The sequence below is a fragment of the Rhinoderma darwinii genome, chromosome 4 (assembly GCF_050947455.1).
Source record: "Rhinoderma darwinii isolate aRhiDar2 chromosome 4, aRhiDar2.hap1, whole genome shotgun sequence".
NCBI classification, from domain to species: Eukaryota; Metazoa; Chordata; class Amphibia; order Anura; family Rhinodermatidae; genus Rhinoderma; species Rhinoderma darwinii.
In genome coordinates, this window is record NC_134690.1 from 348,745,359 (window position 1) to 348,761,838 (window position 16,480).

General features: G+C 43.5%; 1 protein-coding gene across 1 annotated transcript; it reads left to right on the top strand.

Moving 5' to 3' along the window:
* Positions 1–413: 413 nt before the first annotated feature.
* Positions 414–16,242, top strand: LOC142761292 (barrier-to-autointegration factor-like protein). Its single transcript, XM_075864485.1, has 3 exons — positions 414–520; positions 10,762–10,892; positions 15,976–16,242. The coding sequence occupies exons 2-3, from the start codon at positions 10,767–10,769 to the stop codon at positions 16,123–16,125; spliced, it is 276 nt and encodes a 91-aa protein (XP_075720600.1). The 5' UTR covers positions 414–520; positions 10,762–10,766; the 3' UTR covers positions 16,126–16,242.
* Positions 16,243–16,480: the final 238 nt, after the last annotated feature.

Genomic DNA, 16,480 nt, shown 5'->3' on the forward strand with positions numbered 1-16,480 from the left:
TAAGTCTCCATACTAAAGGCACAGTAACAGGCTCTGTGCACTGCAATAAAGGCTCCGTGCCAGTGTGAATGAGCCCTAAACAGTGGTGCACAGACTGATTTCTACGAGCAGAAAAATAAAAATATACCACACAGTATTATCATTTATTTTTGCTGTTACATAGACTCTATATTATGCAGCATAGAGATCTATATGTTAAGACAACCAACCTCATAGCTTAGCCTGCTTTGATCCAAAATACAGCATTGAATAAAATATCCCTGCCTAAATTTATGGTTATAGCTCATGTTGCTGGACCCATCTTACAAAGTTTAACACATAGAACGCCAAATAACAGCCTATGACAACACTTCTTGTGTGCAGGAACAGATGCCAGACACATTTCCCGCGCAAGTCTAGGTTGCGTTCCATTAGCTTCCTCTTTAATGACGTCACGAAGCGGAGCTTAAATATGAGCAAAAGGGGGCGGGGCGTAGATGATCCCATGCGCGTTACCTGCTTGCTCGGTGCAGAACTTCAGGTAGCCGCTGCTCGGCGTTTTGTGGTGTCACGGGCAGATCTCTCTCTTATTCTGCGGGCAACTTGATATGACACGGCTCAGAGATACTGTTTTGTAGATGGCACGGTTGGCAGTATTTATAAGTGCATATTACACTGCCCCCTGCTGGACAGATTGTCAATGTAGTTCCCTTAGTGTCTTCATGTAGTAATGATTTTTTAATTTTGCTGTACGCGTCTTGATGTTTTGCCTGTGATTGAAAGATGCATTGATAAACCTGGAACCATATTCACATTGTAACATACGTTGTAAACTAAATTGCCTGTCCTGATAAGTCATCTATATGGTGCACCTGATAAATGGTCAAGGGTCACAATTTTTAGAACTCGTCCATTCATTCAGAAAGAGCTTATGCAAACAGAGCTTGCTGCCCTGTCTGCCCTCTTTGTGTCCCTTAAAGGGTTATTTCCATGTCTTAAGGTGATGGCATCTTGCAAGTATATGCCTTTGAATTCTGATTAGGGGTCTGACCCCAAAGATCCTGAAAATAAGGGCACTGCAACACTGGTTTAGCTCAACCGGCCCCCTTTGATGGGCACAAGGTGCTGCAGCCTCCCTATTCTCTGGATCTTTGCAATATGCCAACACTCTTGAGATTGGGAAACCCCTTTTAATCATCTTATGGTGTGCCAAAGATCACCCTAAATCAGGGGTCTGTTTAGTGGGTGTACACACTAACTTGGGTAGCAGATCTTTAAGGGGGTTCTCTTCAGTTAGGGCACAAGAAAGTCATAGATTGGGGTCCCCTACTTTTAGCCAGAGTGGAAAGATTCTCAGAAAGAAAAGCTCTTGCTTTGGCAGACCTGGCTTGTCCATTTATTACATGATCTACCATTCATGTGGATCGTCCGCATGTGGCACCACCAGCAATCACTAGTGCAAAGTGGCATCAGATGTGTTGCAGACATTTTATACCAGTGTCCCATTCATCAGAATGAGGCTTACACAAATCCATGCACGCGCTGCAGAAATAACTATTTAGATGTATGTAATGGATTTTTCAGTTGCAGAAATGTATGCAACAAATCTGCTGCGTATGCACCTACCCTACGTTCACTCTCTCACTGCAGTATGTCGCTTCAGTTTGTAAACCAAAACCAGGAGTGGGACCTGCAGAGAAAGTATAATAGAAAGAATTGCCCCTTTTCTATTTTTTGGTCCCATCCCCGGGTGTGGGTTACAAATACTGATATAAGATACTGACCAAATACAGATGTATGAAAGAGGCCATTACAGTCAATGTGCGGTGCTCAGAAGGGAGCTGCTACCCCTTACTTTTAGCAATTTATGAGGGACCTAGCTGTCAGGACCCCAATCAGCCATTTATGGTATATCGAATCAATATAGTATCTAGAGGGGAAAACGTTTAGGTGTCTCTACAAAATGTCTCATCTATTTGATAAATATGGACAAGTCACATACAACTGTTTTTAAATACATAGCAGGATTGTTCAAACATTTGGTGGATACATGTCTCCATATTGTGGAACTGTGAATTTCCTAATATATATATTTTTTTTTTTCTTTCCCCCTCTGGGCAGCCCTATGACCGCACCAACAGAGTGTGAGCTCAGACTCTAGAGAGAGAAAAACACAAAGTTGAAAATGCTCTTCCAGATTCCTTCCTCTAGTGTATTCCAGTCCCTTCAGAACGCGGTTCTCTTGAGGTTTTTGTGGGGGTCCCTGTTTCTAGCGGCGTGTCCTCTTTTAATTCAGCATGTAGTACGTGCTGCAAGTTAACGCCAGGCTGCCAGGGACGAAGCTGGCATGGGCTGTGTCCTTCCAGCATATGCAGCTCGGGCTCACTGGACTAGGATTATCTGTGGGGGATGGCCGCTTCCTCAGAGCCTGCATTGGGTGTTGCTTGTGGTGTCCCTGCTGCGCTTCCTGCAGTGCCTCCACAGAGGGTTGTGCAGGCAGCAGAAAGAAAAAGGATCCAGGACTGCTCACTGCTGCATGCAGAGGAGGGCAGTGGCAACATAATTTTTTTTTTTTTTAAATTTCAATCTTTATTCAAAGTTTTTGTAAATCATAGAAAACAGTGAGGCCGACATGGCCGTACATAAAAGTTGCAAAATATTATGCATTACACTGTTGATATACGATCATACGATCTTAGGAAAATTACAACCTAACAACTAAACAGTATTCCAGGGCGCAACATAATTTTTTATCATAGTTTTTTTTCTGCCTCCAATTGATTTCATGGGGAGGTCAAAGGTGGAGCCGCAGTACAAAAGGACATACCTTTTTTTTCCTATGAGCAGATAAAAGCCGCCCGGGAAAAAAAACTCCTGCTCCCATTGAAATCTATCGGGGTCACATTCAGACACTTTTTGGTGTGGTTTCCACGTCAAAATCAGTGCGAAAGAACTCTGTTTGAACTCGGCCTAGAAGCTCCCCGGACCCAGCTAAGCTGGTCTATGTGTGTTTGTCAGCTGGAGGTGGTGTCTAAAGAATATAGCTGACTTAGACAAGGATCTTAGCCCTGAACTGGCAGTGTCGCACTGTCCCATGCCCAGGAATTAGTTTGGATTGTCAGCGGCAATACCCCCCCCCCCCACAAAAAAAAAGTAGTAAGTTAATGTGGAAAAGGCACGCAGCAGTTTTGAGTAGGAAGGAAACGTCAAATAAATTACTGGCACTGAGAAATTTTCCCCTGTAGTTCTCAATAAGTGGATAGCTGTGGACTTGAAGTGTTAAAACATGAAAACAATTTCCTAAAACACCTAAACATTTCACAACTTAACTTGACAATAGAAGAGTTTTGTCAATTTTGATGCTTAGTGGAGCACTGTATGGATAGTCTGCAGGGTTTATTAGTGATTAACATTTATAATTCACAGAGATTGGTAAGAAACAACATCTGTAATCGATAGAATTTGGTATAACAATTGTAATCCAAAAACTGAATACGTCACATTCTGTCTCTCTGTGACTGGTAAGAACCTCCTAGGAATTGGGGAACATGCAGACTTTGTACAAGGACCATTTCTTGGTATATTTTGGCTCAATGGCAAGCCACCACACGCTGGCTCTCCAACTGCCACTTCCTGGGCACTATATACTGGCTCTCCAAATGCCACTGCATGGAGACATAAGCTTGCATCCCCTCTCTACTTTCAGGTATTCTCTTTCTGCTCCTGTCCCAGTGGGCTGAACCCTCACAGTGGTCTACATTCCTGTTGCAAGTCTAGTTTATGTATTTAGGGACAAAAGACCCCACAAAAGCAGAATGGGAAAGGTGGCATTTGTGCTTAGCAGTATTCGATTCATACAAGAAGCAGCTGGCAGGTGTGTACAGCTATACAAATAGCTGCAAAACTAGCATGAGAAGACTCCTGGTTTAAATGGCAGTTTGAAACCAAAGAAACTGAACAAACGCCACGCTCTTTTTCTTTGTACTCTGACATAAACAGGTCGCTTTCAAGTTGGAATTAGCAGAGGACTTGTCTTCAGAAGAAGAAAGTAACATCTTGTCTCAACAGAAAATGTGCACATTTAAAGCCATCAGAAGTACAATGAATATTGAAGAAAGTAACCAAGCTTGGACCATCTGGGATGATCTGTTCGGAGGACTAGGAACAAGGAATAGAGGTTTTCCTGTTCATAAGAATGTAATCAAGATGAGACTTTACCTGGGTTCAATTGAAGAGGTTCCCCATTTAGAGATCGGACAAGACAATTATTTGCAGTTATTCTTGTTGAAAAAACCCAATAGATCGCAGTCGTTGTAAACCTAAAATATCTGAACAAATTCATAACTTATAAGAAGTTCAAGGTAAAGACCATCGGTTCAGCCATTCTTCTGATCAAGAGAAATGCTCTCCTAGTGATGGTAGACCTACAGGATGTGTATTATCTTCCAGTTCATCCCGGTGTAACAAATACACAGATTTGCAGTGACTGTACACAACAGAACCTCATCCCTTTCAGTTAATATGTATTTCCTTCAGCCTTGCCTCTGCCCAAAGAATATTTATGAAAGTGGTAGTAGAGATAGTGGCACCATTAAGAATCCAGAGCCAAATATAATAGTGGTCCCTCAAGTTACAATGGCCTAAGGTTACAATATTTTCAACATACAATGGTCTTTCCTGGGCCATTGTAACTGGAAACCACATTCAACATACAATGCCACAAAAGGTCTGGATCTCGGGCGCGTGTGATTGGCTGGAAGATCCAGCCAATTAGCTTGGGCATTTTACTGGTAAAACACCTGTTGTAATGCAGTGCATAACCTGATTGGCTGTCTAGTAGAGCCTCTCTACAGTACATTCATCTGTATTAGTTATCTGCTAAATCATCTGTAAAGGATCTGCCAGGCACAGCTTCGGGGTTAACGCCCATAGATAATCAGTCTGCACCTGCTTCTATGTCTGTGAGACTGACTCCATCTTCCACCACTCAGGGTGGCAGGCTTAGGAGTGGGAGAACCTCTCACAGCCTGGCCAGATGGAGCTAGCTCCCGCCCACTGTCTATTTATACCTGCCTTTCCTGTTCCTCCTTTGCTTGTGATTCTTCTCGTTTGGTTTCCTGGCCCTGCTGCAGCTTCTTGCACCATTGTCCTTGCTTCATATTGACCCCGGCTTGCTGACTACTCTCCTTCTCTGCGTTTGGCACCTCGTACTCTCCTGGTTTGACTCGGCTTGTTCACTTCTCTTGTTGCTCACGGTTTTGCCGTGGGCAACTGCCCCTTTCTCCCCCTAGCTCTGTGTACCCTTGTCTGTTTGTCTGTCAAGCACTTATTGAGCGTAGGGACCGTCGCCCAGTTGTACCCCGTCGCCTAGGGCGGGTCGTTGCAAGTAGGCAGGGACTGAGTGGTGGGCTATTTTAGGGCTCACTTGTCTGTCTCCCCACCCCCGTCATTACATCATCATTATTTTTTTTCTTATGCGGTTGACATTTTGGGGGTTTGGAACCAGTTATGGTCTCAAGTTACAATATTTTCAATTTCAATCGTCGCCCGGAACCAATTAATATAGTACTTACAATACAAACTTTATTTGTATTTTGTGCTTGTTTGTTTTCAATCCCACTTTTTTATCGTTTTGGGTGGCCATTTTGGGGGCTTCTGAACCAATTACCAGTTTTCCATTGGGTTATGGTTTCAACATACAATGGTCATCCCAGAACCAATTAATATTGAATGTTAAGGGACCACTATATTGTATCTGGACCATTTTCTCAAGATTGTGGACGATATTCAGGCAATTAGAGTTCTGCTTCAAGAAGTTAGGGTAGATTATAGACAAGAAAGTCTGCTCTGATCCCATCGTGTCACAAGATTTTCTTGGGAATCCTGTTGAACTTGGAAAAAAGATATTTTCTCTTTCACAAATAAGATACCTGGCAAAGAGAAAAATATCTTTATTCTGGCTAAAGAAAAATTATGGCAGTCCTGGGCCTTATGTCACATTGTATCCAGGCTTTTGCTTGGGCACAAGCTCACTTCAGAGCCCTTTAACAGAATGTCCTGTCCATTTGGGACAAGTCCCCAAATTCCTAGGACTGCAGGACATTAGTCCCTCTAGAAGCAAAGTCCCTAACCTGGTAGACAGGTACATATAACGTAAGCAAGGAATTTTGTGGAATCCAGCACCTGACATTACCATTACCACTGTTTCAAATACATGGGGATGGGGGGGCTCATGTCATGGAACTTTTATTTCAGGGAAGATGGGCTGCAGAGCTGAAATACGCGTCTTCAAACAACTCCTAGAAACATGTAGAGCTTTGAAAGAGGCAGGTTATCTCCTGAGAGGGAATCATTTGAGTTCTCTCTGACAATATCACAGCAGTATCCCTTATTTCACGACAGGTGGGTACAAAATAAGATCCCTCTTGGTGTTGTCTAAGAGCATTGAAAGCAATTGTAGATCAGTGGGTTATGCCTTAAGTGGATCTCTATGCCTCAGAAAGAAAACAAAGTGTCAGGTTTTTCTTTTCCTTAAACCACAAGAAGGGGGTTGCGAAAGTAAATGCTCTAGCCCATCCTCGGACCCATGCACTCATGTTTTTACCCCCATTGGCTATCATTCCAAAGTTGTTGCAGAAACTTCTGAAGGAACCCAAGTCTCAGATTCTAGAAACTTCTTAGGCTGGGTTCACACGACCATGTTACGTCCGTAATGGACGGAACGTATTTCGGCCGCAAGTCCCGGACCGAACACACTGCAGGGAGCCGGGCTCCTAGCATCATAGTTATGTACGATGCGAGGAGTCCCTGCCTCTCCGTGGAACTACTGTCCCGTACTGAAAACATGATTACAGTACGGGACAGTTGTCCTGCAGCGAGGCAGGGACTCCTAGCATCGTACATAACTATGATGCTAGGAGCCCGGCTCCCTGCAGTGTGTTCGGTCCGGGACTTGCGGCCGAAATACGTTCCGTCCATTACGGACGTAACATGGTCGTGTGAACCCAGCCTTATTGGCCTCGCTGAGGGTGGTTTAGACTTAAACAACTATACGTTCAGTCTCCTCTGCCTCCTCAGTAAAGTAAAAACCTATTTGTCTCAAGGGCCCTTCCTTCATCTAGATCCAGGAAGTCTATGACTAACAGACTGGATCCTGAGAGGAAGAAACTTACCACCATTGAGGCATGTCCATAAAGACGTCACATCTAAGATCTATTCGTTCTGTAGAACTTTCAAAACTGGTGTGGTTGCATCAGAGTTTCTGGGCATCCTAAAGGTCCCCTGTCCAGTGCCATAAAAGTCCAGATTCCTGCTTGTAATTACACTTATGATATAAAATTGGACAGATCAAAAGTTTGCAAATGCTTCTCGTGGAATAAGACTGTTCCTCAAGGATAGAGTTTCTCCTTGGAATTAAATTTGGTTCTCTCAGCTTTTTCCCAACAGCCCTTTGAACCTCTGGAGTCTATACCCTATGCCACCTTTCCTGAAAAACAGTGTTCCTGGTAGCAATTTATTCCACCAGAAGAGTCTGCAGGATATAAATATCCTAGATATTAAGATCATTCTAAAGTTGGCCATACACTTTAGATAGCTATTGGCCAAAATCAGCGGGTTCGGCCAACATTCATCTAATGTTTATAAGACTGGATCTGACCTTTCCACCGAAGGTAGTTCCTTTCATCGTTCTCAAGACCTCAAATTACAGTGCCTTGCAAAAGTATTTTCTCTGTTTTGCATTACAGCCTTGAATTAAAATAGATTTTGTGGGTTTGTACCATTTTATTTACGCCGCATGCAAAGGTGTGAACACTGAAGGTGCAAAATTTGTTTTACTGTGACAAACCATATTGTCCCACCCTAAGTTTTCGTTGACATTTTTTTTGCTAGTCCTGTCGTGGGGATGTCCAGGGGAAATAAGGAATTACTCTGTACCAGTAATTGGATTTCCTCGAAGTCCTCCATCCACAGCACTTATATAAATCCCTTAAATTGCTTATCTTATTAGCATCTTTTGTGATTCTGCATGGTTCTTTAATACACACTGGAGGAAGAGGTGGGGGAACGTTTTCAACCTCTGAGTTCACACTCAGTTCACTGTCATGGACTTCTAGGAAATCCAATTACCAGTAAGGAGTAATTCCTAATTTCTTACTAGTCCCTACAGTTAAAAGCATTATTTCAGGTGCAAGCTACACTACTACTGTTAAAGGGGTTTTCCCACGAGGGACATTTAAAGAGGCTCTGTCACCAGATTTTGCAACCCCTATCTGCTATTGCAGCAGATAGGCGCTGCAATGTAGATTACAGTAACGTTTTTATTTTTAAAAAACGAGCATTTTTGGCCAAGTTATGACCATTTTGGTAGTTATGCAAATGAGGCTTGCAAAAGTCCAAGTGGGTGTGTTTAAAAGTAAAAGTCCAAGTGGGCGTGTATTATGTGCGTACATCGGGGCGTTTTTAATACTTTTACTAGCTGGGCGCTCTGAAGAGAAGTAACATCCTCTTCTCTTCAGAACGCCCAGCTTCTGACAGTGCAGATCTGTGACGTCACTCACAGGTCCTGCATCGTGACGGCCACATCGGCACCAGAGGCTACAGTTGATTCTGCAGCAGCATCAGCGTTTGCAGGTAAGTCGATCTTACCTGCAAACGCTGATGCTGCTGCAGAATCAACTGTAGCCTCTGGTGCCGATGTGGCCGTCACGATGCAGGACCTGTGAGTGACGTCACAGATCTGCACTGTCAGAAGCTGGGCGTTCTGAAGAGAAGAGGATGTTACTTCTCTTCAGAGCGCCCAGCTAGTAAAAGTATTAAAAACGCCCCGATGTACGCACATAATACACGCCCACTTGGACTTTTACTTTTAAACACACCCACTTGGACTTTTGCAAGCCTCATTTGCATAACTACAAAAATGGTCATAACTTGGCCAAAAATGCTCGTTTTTTAAAAATAAAAACGTTACTGTAATCTACATTGCAGCGCCTATCTGCTGCAATAGCAGATAGGGGTTGCAAAATCTGGTGACAGAGCCTCTTTAAGAAACATCTACAGGATATGTCATAAATGTCAGATAGATATGGGTCCCAGCTGTGGGACCTGCACCTATCTCCAGAAAGGGACTCCTAAACCCCGTTCAGCCGCTGTGTGTTGCGGCTGAATGAGGTGTTTTCTGACCATGAAAAACGTTAAATGGTCGTGAGTTACGTAAACCGCGGAGCTACGCTGTTTACGTAAGTCTCATAGAACTTAATGGTAGTTACGAAAACAGTGTAGCTCACATGCTACACTGCTTCTGTAGCTGTCATTCACTACTATTGGACTTAAGTCAACATTGTAGCTCCATGAGTTACGCTGTTTACGTAACTCACAACCATATAAAAATTTTCATGGTCGAAAAACGCCACATTCAGCCGCAACACACAGCGGCTGAACAGGGTTTAGGGGTCCCTTTCTGGAGATAGGTGCGGGTACCAGAGCTGGGACGTGCATCTATCTGACATTTATGACATATCCTGTGGTTATGTCATAAATGTCTTTCATGGGAAAACCCCTTTAAGTATGGGCAGCTATCAGTACTGACTCCACCATAAAAAAAAAGCCAAATATGCTTTTTTTTCTTTTCTTTTTAAGGCTATGTTCACACGACTTATTTTTGGCCGTTTTTCGGGCCGTAAACGGCCAAAAGACATCTGAAATTTGGAAGCAAACCTCTGCCCTCCAAACATCTGCCCATTGATTTTAATGGGAAATACGGCGTTCTGTTCCGACGGGACATATTTTTATGTGGCCGTTTTGAAAAAACGTCTGAAGTAAAAAGTGCATGTCACTTCTTGAGCTGTTTTTAGAGCCGTTTTTCATTGACAATAGAAAAACAGCTCCAAAAACGGCCGTAAAAAACGCGAGTTTGCTTATAAAACTTCTGAAAATCAGATGTTTTCCCTTGAGAACCGCTCCGTATTTTCAGGCGTTTTTTAGTAAGCGTGTTCACATACCCTAACAAGGAGAGAGATAAGAAGCACCAGAGGTGTGTTTCCGCATCTTGTCTCAGGGAATTTTTGCAATAATCAGCGGTCACATGTTTTAAAGCTGTTCCAGGAACTGCAGTTCTGGTTTACCATCCCCCTCTATTTGTGCATATCTCAGGGTATGTTCACACGGCCTATTTTCAGCCGTTTTTTGGGCTGTTAACACCCCGAAAAACTGCTAAAAATACGGAGGCTGAACGCCTCCAAACATCGGCCCATTGATTTCAACGGCGGTTCGTTCTGACGGAGCGGTTTTTTTACGCGGCCGTTTGAAAAAACGGCCCATAAAAAACCGCCTCGTAAAAAGGTACACGTCGCTTCTTGAGCCATTTTTAGAGCCGGTTTTAATTGGGTCAATGGAAAAACTGCTCCAAAAACGCAGCAAAAAACACCTGATACATAAAAAACTGCTAAAAATTAGAGCCTGTTTTCCCTTGGAAACCGCTCCGTATTTTACAGCTGTTTTTTGTTTAGCGTGTGAACATACCCTCAACCACAAAAATATCTACGATGAACTTGCTGTGCTGATAATACGGACAATCAAGGCTTGTGTATTATATGTGTGGGGGAGAACTATAGTTCCTATGAATGATACCGCATATTGGTATAGTAACCATGTACAGTATAATCTTGTGAAACCACAGAAAAGGGGAGATTTGCCTATTCGCTACTAGCATGGAATGATCTGGGAACGTCCGGTTTAGCTTTGATAAATTTGAGTAATCCTTGTTTCTACTTGTGGTTTTTGCAGAAAAGATGTCTCACACGTCACAGAAGCATCGAGACTTTGTCTCTGAGCCCATGGGTGACAAGCCAATTACAACTTTGTCCGGTATTGGAGAAGTTCTTGGTGGTAAATTAGAAGACCTAGGCTTTGATAAGGTAATACAAATGTAATCTGTTCAATGAAACCAACAAACTATCACATGCTCTAATTATTAGATTTCAAACTATCTGTTTACAAACAAACATGCTTGCTACTGCTCTCAGCATTATAGCTGCTCTTGGTTTACAATCCTATCGCCAATTTAAGCCTTGCCAAAAAACAGTCCACATCAGTCCCTCTCTCCTTGCCTCGCCCATGTACAGCTCCCATTCACTATTCACTTTCTTCAATCAACTTAACCCATCTCATCCCACTGCCCAACATAAAAATCACTCTCATAAATCACATAACCATCTGCTGTCTCTTTCCATTCTCCTGCTACTCGCTGCAGGGGACATCTCTCCCAACCCTGGTCCTCCCTTTTCTTCTGCCAAGCTCAACCACTTACCTGTCACACATAGAAACCCTGCAAATCTTCTTACCATTCCTTGTACGTCTTCTCCTGTCTTTTTTAACTGTGCTCTCTGGAACTCTCGGTCCGTGTGCAACAAACTCACTTTTATTCATGACTTTTTCCTTTCTAACTCTCTCAACCTTCTGGCTCTTACAGAAACATGGCTACACCTGTCTGACACTGCTTCCCCTGCTGCTCTATCTTATGATGGTCTCTACTTCTCTCATGCCCCCAGACCTGAGAACAGGCAGGGTGGAGGAGTAGGTATACTTCTTTTTCCACACTGCACTTTTCAGGTCATTCCCCCGGTCCCCTCACTCACATTTCCCTCTTTTGAAGTCCACACCCTCAGACTCTCACCCTTTTTCCCTCCGAGTGGCAGTTGTCTACCGCCCACCGGGCTCACCCCGCCAATTCCTGGATCATTTTGCTGCCTGGCTTCCACAGTTTCTATCCTCTGAAACACCCACTCTCATCATGGGTGACTTCAACATCCCCATTGATAACCCAATCTCCTCATCTGCCTCCCAGTTTCTATCTTTAACCTCGTCCCTAGGTTTGTCACAACTTACCAACTCTCCTACACATGAGGACGGGCATTCACTTGACCTGGTCTTCTTCCGGCTCTGCTCAGTTTCTGACTTTACTAACTCTCCTCTCCCGCTTTCTGACCACAATCTTCTCTCCTTTACTATCAAATATTCTCTGCCTCCTCAGGTCATCCCTACGTATCAGACATACAAAAATCTACATGCCATTAACACTGTGAAACTCATAGACATTCTACAGTCCTCATTGTCCCCTATCTCTTCCCTCTCCTGTCCCAATCTGGCTGCCAAACTTTATAATAACACTCTCAAAAATGCATTGGATGAAGCAGCCCCCCCTACACTCTGAACCACCCGACAAAGACGACGACAACCCTGGCACACGCCTCAATCCCGCTTTCTTCAGCGGTGCTTGAGATGTGCCGAACGACTGTGGAGAAAATCGCATTTGGATGCAGATTTCCTCCATTACAAATTTATGCTCAAAACTTACAACTCTGCCCTTCACCGAGCCAAACAAGTCTATTTCACTTCTCTCATCTCCACACTATCTAATAATCCAAAACGCCTCTTTGATACATTTCACTCCCTCCTTAGTCCTAAAGTGCAGACGCCAATCACAGATCTCAGTGCTGAAGACCTGGACACTTATTTTAAAGTTAAAATTGACAACATCCGGCATGATATTATCTCCCAGTCCCCTAGTAACATCGATCCCCTTCCCTCCCGCACTCCCTCTTCTTCACTCTGAGCATTTGACCTAATAACTGAATAAGAAGTCTCGAGGCTCCTCTCTTCTTCTCGTCCTACTACCTGCCCTAGTAATCCTGTCCCCTCACACCTCCTCCAGACCATCTCTTGACCCATCCAGCGCTGCTAACTACCGACCAGTCTCTAATCTGCCCTTCATCTCCAAACTCCTGGAACGCTTGGTCTACTCTCGCCTTATCTGCTATCTCTCTGCTAACTCCATTCTTGACCCCTTACAATCTGGTTTCCGCACTCTACACTCCACAGAAACTGCCCTTACTAAAGTCTCAAATGATCTCTTGGTGGCTAAATCGGACGGTAAATCCTCTCTCCTTATTCTTTTGGATCTCTCTGCAGCCTTTGACACTGTAGACCACAAACTTCTACTTAACATGCTCCACTCTATTGGCCTCAAGGATGCGGCTCTCTCTTGGTTTTCCTCCTATCTCTCTGACCGCTCGTTCAGTGTGTCATTTGCTGGTTCCACTTCTTCTCCTTTTCCCCTTGCTATCGGGGTTCCTCAGGGATCAGTCCTAGGTCCGCTGCTCTTTTCTCTCTACACAGCTCCTATTGGACAAACCATCAGCAGATTTGGCTTCCAGTACCATCTCTACGCTGATGACACCCAATTATATACCTCTTCCCGTGACATCACCCCTGCTCTAATACAGAACACCAGTGATTGTCTGTCCGCTGTCTCTAACATCATGTCCTCTCTCTATCTGAAACTGAATCTTTCTAAAACTGAGCTCCTTGTGTTCCCACCATCTACTAACCTCCCTAAACCTGATGTCTCCATCTTTGGTGTGTGGCACTACCATCACTCCTAAGCAACACGCCCGCTGTCTCGGGGTTATTTTTGACTCAGATCTTTCCTTTACTCCTCACATACAATCACTTTCACGCTCCTGTCATTTTCATCTCAAAAACATCTCCAGAATCCGCTCTTTTCTTACGGAGGAAACAGCCAAAACTCTCATTGTTGCTCTGATTCACTCTCGTCTTGACTACTGTAACTCATTACTAGTCGGTCTTCCCCTCACTAAACTCTCCCCTCTCCAATCTATCCTCAATGCAGCAGCCAGGCTCATCTTTATGACCAACCGCTACACCAACGCCTCTAATCTGTGCCAGTCACTGCACTGTTTGCCCATCCCCTTCCGAAATAAAATTCAAACTTATTACTCTCGCCCACAAAGCTTTCCACAGTGCTGCACCTCCTTACATCTCCTCCCTCATCTCTGTCTACCACCCTACTCGGGCTCTACATTCTGCCAACGACCTTAGATTAAAATCCTCCATAATCCTAACCTCCCACTCCCGTCTCCAAGATTTCTCTCGTGCTGCACCCGTCCTCTGGAATGCGCTACCCCAGACAATCCGATTAATTCCCAATATCCACAGTTTTAAACGTGCCCTGAAAACACATCTATTTAGACAGGACTATAACATTCCCTAATCTGACTCCTTTCCATGGCCCTCCTTTTAGATTAGTCATCAGAATAAGATTCCCTCACACTCCTTCTCTTCATGTCCGTCATACACGGATACTGGCTGGTGACCGGCTCATGCAGCTTTATGTTACCACCGCATGTGTATAAAAATGGCCGGACCATTGTACAGAACAAACACTGTTACACTTTGTGTCTATTATGTCCTCATAGATTGTAAGCTCTTGCGAGCAGGGTCCTCACTCTCCAGTTTTGAATTGTAAATGAACTTTGTTACTATGTAATGTCTGATATTGTTTGTTTCATGTCCCCTCTAAATTGTAAAGTGCTGCGTAATATGTTGGCGCTATATAAATAAAGATTATTATTATTACTATTACTGCATCAAGACAGAATCCCGACACTACAGCATAGCAAGCGTAATCTCGTTTGAAATGACAGTTTACAGCGTAATTTCGCGAGATTACGCTTGCTGTGCTGTAGTATCGGGATTATATTAGCTAAGTGTCAGGATTCTGAATACACATCACGTACGCTCTAGTACAGCACTTGTGGAGAATTAGGCCTCATACACGCGGCTGAGCCATGTGCAGGAGGCTGTACGGCGGCACGGAGTGTCCTGCTGCTTATCATGGAGCTGCAGGGACTCTCTGTGCTGGTGTTTGCTCTGTTGGGTACCATATGTTGGAGAAACGGCATGTGATAGAGCATCACAATTTTATTTTGTCGGTTTCATATGAATTCTAATGCCTACTAAGGTACAATATACTCTTTGGTTTCCCTATTATGTCTCTGTACAACACACCTGTAATACAGTGGTGTGCACGAGGCCTAAAGATAAGCCAGGCACCTAATATATCCCCATGACCTATTTTCCCTCCTGCTCTACCTCTGCTTTATTCTGTGCAGGTGCTACTCTGTGACGTGACATGGACAAGGAAACTGTGAGCCTCTGGGGTTTACAGTGGCTCTAGTGGTGGATGCAAATTGGATTTGGCAACGTATTTAAATTAATATAAGTTTTAGCCCTTTATATTATAAAATGGCCAACCCCTTTATTCTAATGTGCATGGGCAGCTTTAGGGCACAATATAAGCATAATGGAGCAGGGCACTCTGCTTAGTATACCCCTTCTATTAGCCCTATGAAGGACCCACATCTGTTTTATTTCAATGTGAGCTGTGTAATTATTCACCAGCTGTAACTGCGGATCAGTCCTGACATTATTGCACATATATAGATGAGACAGTGCAGTTATGTCAAAGCTATTTAGGATTGTTATAAGAACATTAACCATTTTATAGGTTAACAAGCTCAGCTTACATGGAAAATATTAAATTAAAGGGGTATTCCCATCTACACCCCACTCTCGGCCACCTCTCTATTTGTTCTCTACCTGGATGCAGCGGTCAGCAGCCTACTTACCAAGCTGAGTAGGAGGGAATGATGGCCAGATGCTAATTCTGCATTGAAACGCGTAGCCAGTTTTATTAATAAATCATTCCTTTGTTACGTGACTATCTATTCCACGGTCTTATTTGACTTGAAGTGTAGCGACGCCGAAACAAGATCTGTTTTTCATTCCCTCCTACTCCACTATCCTTGCGGTGACCGGATGGCTCAACGCACTTAGGTCTTGGCAGCAGCACACATTGGAAATAACTCCTTTAATCCTGGTTCTGATCGCTCCCAGGTGAGAGCACTACTGTATATGTCCGATATACTTTTATCCATCTGTTTATTTGCACTATGTTGGCGCCGTGCTTTTTGCTTTTATCCCCATACTTACCAAGCTGGACAGGGTCGGGGGACAACCATTCTGGAGATAGGTGGGACCCACATCTATCAGACATTTATAGCATATCCTATGGATATGCCATAAATGTCTAAAATAGGAATGCCCCTTTAAGAATTTTTTTTTCCTTTTATTTTCCAGGCCTATTTGCTTCTGGGACAGTTTCTTATCCTAAGGAAAGATTCAGATGACCTCTTTAAAGAATGGCTGAAGGATTCCTGTGGGGCCAACTCTCGGCAAGCAGAGTTGTGTTCTTCCTGTCTGAAGGAATGGTGTTCATCTTTCCTATGATTCTTTATTGTATGCACTTTTCTCCTGAGTCTTTTGTTCATGCTGACGTTTTTACCTGCAGTGTAACTACAATACATAAATGTTTATAGTTTTCTATGGAATAAAAGTAAAGATAAAAAAAGATCTCCTCCAAAGTTGTGCATCATCGTAATTGCAAAACGCCAAGCTACTTCTAAACTCCATTTTTAGTACATAAATACTCTTGGTTATAGTGATAATACTGGATAGAAGAGGCATGCATTTTATTGACTGAAAAAGTGATGAAGGGTGTGAGACTGTCCGTGGGCAAATATTTGACATTATGTATTGTATAAAGTATGTCTAAGTACAAGTGATGGCGGCACTGCTGCTGCCC